Raw genomic sequence first — 4,791 nt, forward strand, 5'->3', positions numbered from 1 at the left:
TTTGGATACCGGTTCCTATGAATACGCCATAATTCTTAAAACTGTTGCGTTAAGGATACATGACACATATAATTTTTTTTGTTTATTTTGATCTATACTGTCACTTATTAAATTAAAATGCAATTGTCTCAGAAAACTGAGTTTTAACAAATCTGTATCCAAGAAAAAATAGTTATAGATTATCTACCGATAAATTTGTCTAACGCATACCAGCTATTCAAGTGTCAAATAACCAACCAAATTACTGTAAGTGGGGACACACACAGGAATTAATATCTTCTTGGAATACTCCAGAGCTTTAACGTATTGTTGTTGGGCATACGGCCAATGTGCCATATTCTCGTTTAATAGAGTCATTAGGTGTACTAAGCTTACAACCACAGATTATAAACTGCGGGATATAACTCTTGACCCCACGTAAATTTATGTCACTTAGCATTGCCATAAAGACCTGATGGTTAACAACAACATTTATGGGAACAAGTTATGAACAAGAAACAAAACAATTAATTACGTACTTTAATACACTGTATGATGAATATCTAGAACCTAACAGTAGTAATTTGTGCAACGATGTGCTCAGCTCGCTACGACTACAAACATTGAGGTTAAAACTTATAGGTGCTTTTGTTTCAAATAATCTAAGTGACCCCAAAGTCTATCGAGGTAATGTTAAATACCTACTATTGTTTAGCACAATTCTGGTTATCTATCTGCTATAAGCCAATAATATATTATACAAATAAGCGAAAAGTTTTTTTATAGTGGAATTGCTACATATTATTTAATCAAATTTATAATTTTTGGAGAAACAAAATGCAATAGTATTGGTGAAAATTGAGTTGTCTACCTAATCTAAGTAAGTTAAGAAATCGTTTTTCTTTCTTGAATTTTATTGCGAAAAAAATGGCGATTTATATTCTTCAGAAAATTGCTCCTGCAACAAAAAATACAAATTTAATTATTCAGGATTTGTAAAAATTGAGGAAGCTACCGCTTACATTCCGATTGACAAGTGCATTTCAAACAAAGAGCACATCCAAGCTCGACCTTAATAGAAAGATACATTTAGTAAATTTAGCCGTTTAAAGAAATAGACAAACTTTTGTTCAAATTATCCGTAAGAGACATTCATTTAATTTCATCACAACTTTATTCTGCCTTGCTTTTCTCGGGAGTTACATGCCAAAAAAGTATCGTAACATATTTTTCTAGTATAATAAAAACGGAGGAAAAGCTTTGAACAATATGGCAGAAGTTCAGACAAAAGATATTACACGAGCAGAACAGGATGAGAGTATAAAATTAACCTAATAACGCGAAAGATTAAGGGTGATTTAATCTTGCCATCAGAGGACAGCTATCATTTTTTCGTTAAGACAAAAAGGGAAAAACTTCTTAAGTTATGTACACAATTTTAACAAAATGATACCAACTGTAAGTAGCTTAAGAGTTCCATACACGTTCCCTTTTTTTTAAGATAAAAACTGTGTTGGTAGACATTCGTAATATGAATTTTTACAACTATTGATACACTTTACATAATAAGAGGTCTCCTCCTATATACGATTATCAATTTTAACCAAGCGAAATATGTCATTTTTAAATTCATTACCGATAATGTATGTAAATCTCCATCAATAAGACCGTTACTGCTGCCGTCAATCCTCCTGCTAGAACCACAGCGGCAGGATAACAATCTACTATGCCCACGCTGATGAAGCTCGATCCCCGAGACGTGCAAACAGGCTTTTTTGTATAGATTAGGCCCACTTCGCGAGATTGGAGACCGCTTTCTTGGATCTTCCGTAAACTAGAAGGGATAAACGGTCGTTAAAAATGGACCAGTCTAACTAATAAAATAAAGAAAATATTGCTCCGTATAAATATTCTGCAGGAATTGCAAAGTACAGAATATATTTACATAATCTTGAAACTTTTTTTTTAATTAAAAAGTGTACGTGTTCTCCAGAAATACTAATCTGAAATTAGTTTTTTTTTAATTTCAAATTTTGAATAAAAAATATTTGTCTTGGCCAATGACATCTGACTTTGATCTAATTAGTAGAGAACTACACTACAATTACTTTACATATTCCAGCGAAAAAAACAATTGCATGCAGTTACTGCATGATCATAAAAGTAGACAGCGACGTATATAAAAGTGAAAGCAGTCACCATTAAAAAGTTGATAAATTCTAAACAAAATACATTATGTTTTTACTATTTTTTCTTATTCACCCACTTCATCAGTCAAAACTGTGCTAAACATCTTAAATTATTCTGAAACAACATAAAACAACAACAAAAGTGGGCCGCGAATGATACGCACGAATTCAAACTATTGTACGTTGTGAAGTCTGGTTCCGTATGAAAGCATGTCTTTAGCTGGGGTTGATGATAATTCAGCAGCCACACGTGCTTGGCCACTGTTTACATTATTGTTATTTATACGCAAGTCTACTTTACACCTAGCAAAGTGGAAGATGTGCAAAAAACACACGGCCAATGTTAATTTAGCCTAATCAGAATGACCCAATAGATCACCGCTTCATTTTATTACATGTATTTTAGTTCTCAGTTTGTCGATCTACGAGAAGCCATAACAGGTACGTAATTTCGCGACTTTCTTATGTTTTTATTGAACTAACTTCAACAACATGTGGACTTTAGTCAGCCCAAACATTTGTATTTACCCTATCTTTAACAACTTCTTGTAGGAAGAATTCTTCTGGATTGCCAGCCATGGATCTGTCACTTGCAAAAACTGAATTTCCTGTAGCCCACACTTTTCATGTTCTTGGAAAATCTCGGCTGAAATCACCAGTTTTTTTAAATATTCAAAGCTTAATCAGAAAAGTACACACCAACTATTTTATAGCCTGGCCCAGTTTCCATGTGAAAAGCAAAGAGTCCTTCCCTCAGCCGTCTGACACCCTCCTCTATGGGCATGAAATTATCTTTCTTACCTGGTGGAGATACCTTTTGCAAGTATATGGCTCTTCTTGTTGGTTCTGTTGAATTCTACAATACAACAAACAATAATTCACTTCTTAAAATGGCTTATATTTGCTTACTGGAAAATAAAATCTGTTGAAAACAGTATCATCCACTCCAATCTGTAACCTTGAGTGTAGAAGGTCTTCCAGAGTTTTGATACTGTTAGAAGAAGATTGCAGAAGCGCAACTATGTTAGCCGAGTACGAAGTGTAGAGAAACATTAGTGAAATGAACATGATAATAGTCGTTATCCTTCCGGATACGCAAGCAGGGATTGCAGCTGCTCCTTGCTGACATAGTGCGCCAAATGACAAAACGGCAACGTCGGATATGGAATCCCTAAGTTCTGGATAAGAAGTATCCTAGAACACAATTACTTTAATCTAGTAACTAACTTTATTAGAAGTATAAATCTCTTACTAACCTCCATCTTATCATGTTTTGATTTCTGCCATTCCCATTTGACAGTAACGTACAAGAAAATACCTACGGTAATCACTAAGAATATTGTGGAGAGCCACACGTGGTAGTCAAAAGGAAGGGTGTAAACATTAGAGACGTAAGACAACTTCGGCTGTCTAAAAACAAATTTTGATCTAGTAGGCGTCGCCATGGCAATGTAATCGATAATATTAATCCTGTCGATTGTGAAAAATAATGCAGTGCCTAAAAAATAAACATGGAATTTATTAAAATTACATTTAACTACCAGTGTCTTATTTTTTTACCTCCTATGTCTGCTTCGTTTCTAGTAAGTTCTCCAATCATACCACTCCATTCTGATTTCTTGTTTTTGTATCCCCAGGTTTGTTGGACAGAGTAATTGAACGTGGCATTTATTATATCTTTTAAGTGTTCCACAAGCACATAGTTCACCTTGGATATGCTATCAATATGTTTGTCTCTGTAAATTTCATGTTATAATTTTCTGAAGATACTGATAGCAGTACACTACCTTTTATCTGTTAAATGATATAAAGAATTTTTTTGAGTAATAACAAGGCAAGTATTAAGTTTAGTGCCTTTCAGATCTTGCCTCCTTCTAGCAGTATCCTTTTCAAATCCACTATCGGAAAATCCCTCATTTTTAGTCCAGTAACCCATTTCCTCTATGTTAATACTGTAATTACTACGGTTCTTATACAACTTTTTTATCCGCACTGTACCATTGGTTTTGAGTTCACACAAAGTGACATCACTATCAACTAAAATATTTATTTCAGAAAAGAACGTTTTCGCCAAAGCTTCTGTTTCTGTGTCGTACGAATGATGGATTATCCATCTGAATGGTGCTCGGAAAAAATTAAGTTTATCTACCTGTAAAATAGTGGATTTATACAGAATTATCAAATTATTTCAATGTTTTTCATAAATATGGCACTTACTCTTTGCAATAATCGGCTAGAGTTTTCACAGTGAAGGTTTAATACAAATACTTGACGATTTGGAGGAATTGGGTATTCGATGTCCTGGGAATTTATTTGTAAAATTTTGCTCTGGTAACCATTTAGCATAAGTTTTTTCAAAAGAGAGAAAGATTCTAAAATAAAATTTAACATGTGTATACATTAGTTTAAATCATGTAGTAAAACAGAAATTTAAATTCGTAATTTGAAATGGCCTTTGGAGGTTTGTTAATAATTATTTTATTGTAGTAACCTGTTTTAAGATTTAAATTTTGTACAAATTTAAGTAATTCTTAAGAGAAGAAGAGATGTCAAGGTCAAATGTGTTGTGTTCTTAGATTAGTTTCAGTGATCAGAGAAAGGAGAGAAGAAGATATGTGTTGCG

At 33.4% G+C, this 4,791-nt stretch overlaps 1 protein-coding gene across 1 annotated transcript; it reads right to left on the bottom strand.

The window, feature by feature from the left end:
• Nucleotides 1-837: 837 nt before the first annotated feature.
• LOC108904562 (probable glutamate receptor) lies at nucleotides 838-4,517 on the bottom strand. Its single transcript, XM_018707172.2, has 9 exons — nucleotides 4,386-4,517; nucleotides 3,956-4,317; nucleotides 3,729-3,904; nucleotides 3,425-3,666; nucleotides 3,078-3,362; nucleotides 2,868-3,024; nucleotides 2,697-2,814; nucleotides 1,616-1,813; nucleotides 838-937 (listed from the first exon to the last, which is right to left on the bottom strand). Exons 1-9 carry the CDS (start codon nucleotides 4,512-4,514, stop codon nucleotides 865-867), a joined length of 1,740 nt encoding a protein of 579 aa, XP_018562688.2. The 5' UTR covers nucleotides 4,515-4,517; the 3' UTR covers nucleotides 838-864.
• Nucleotides 4,518-4,791: the final 274 nt, after the last annotated feature.

Source organism: Anoplophora glabripennis, unplaced genomic scaffold (genome assembly GCF_000390285.2).
Source record: "Anoplophora glabripennis isolate ALB-LARVAE unplaced genomic scaffold, Agla_2.0 scaffold131, whole genome shotgun sequence".
NCBI classification, from domain to species: Eukaryota; Metazoa; Arthropoda; class Insecta; order Coleoptera; family Cerambycidae; genus Anoplophora; species Anoplophora glabripennis.

Coding starts and splice junctions, on each gene's coding strand:
- LOC108904562 (XM_018707172.2), bottom strand. CDS start 4,514: ATGCTAAATGGTTACCAGAGCAAAATTTTACAAATAAATTCCCAGGAC. Junction 2,815..2,867: donor GCCAGGCTATAAAATAGTTG/GTGTGTACTTTT, acceptor TGGTGATTTCAG/CCGAGATTTTCCAAGAACAT. Junction 938..1,615: donor GAGATTTACATACATTATCG/GTAATGAATTTA, acceptor TTTTTGTTGCAG/GAGCAATTTTCTGAAGAATA.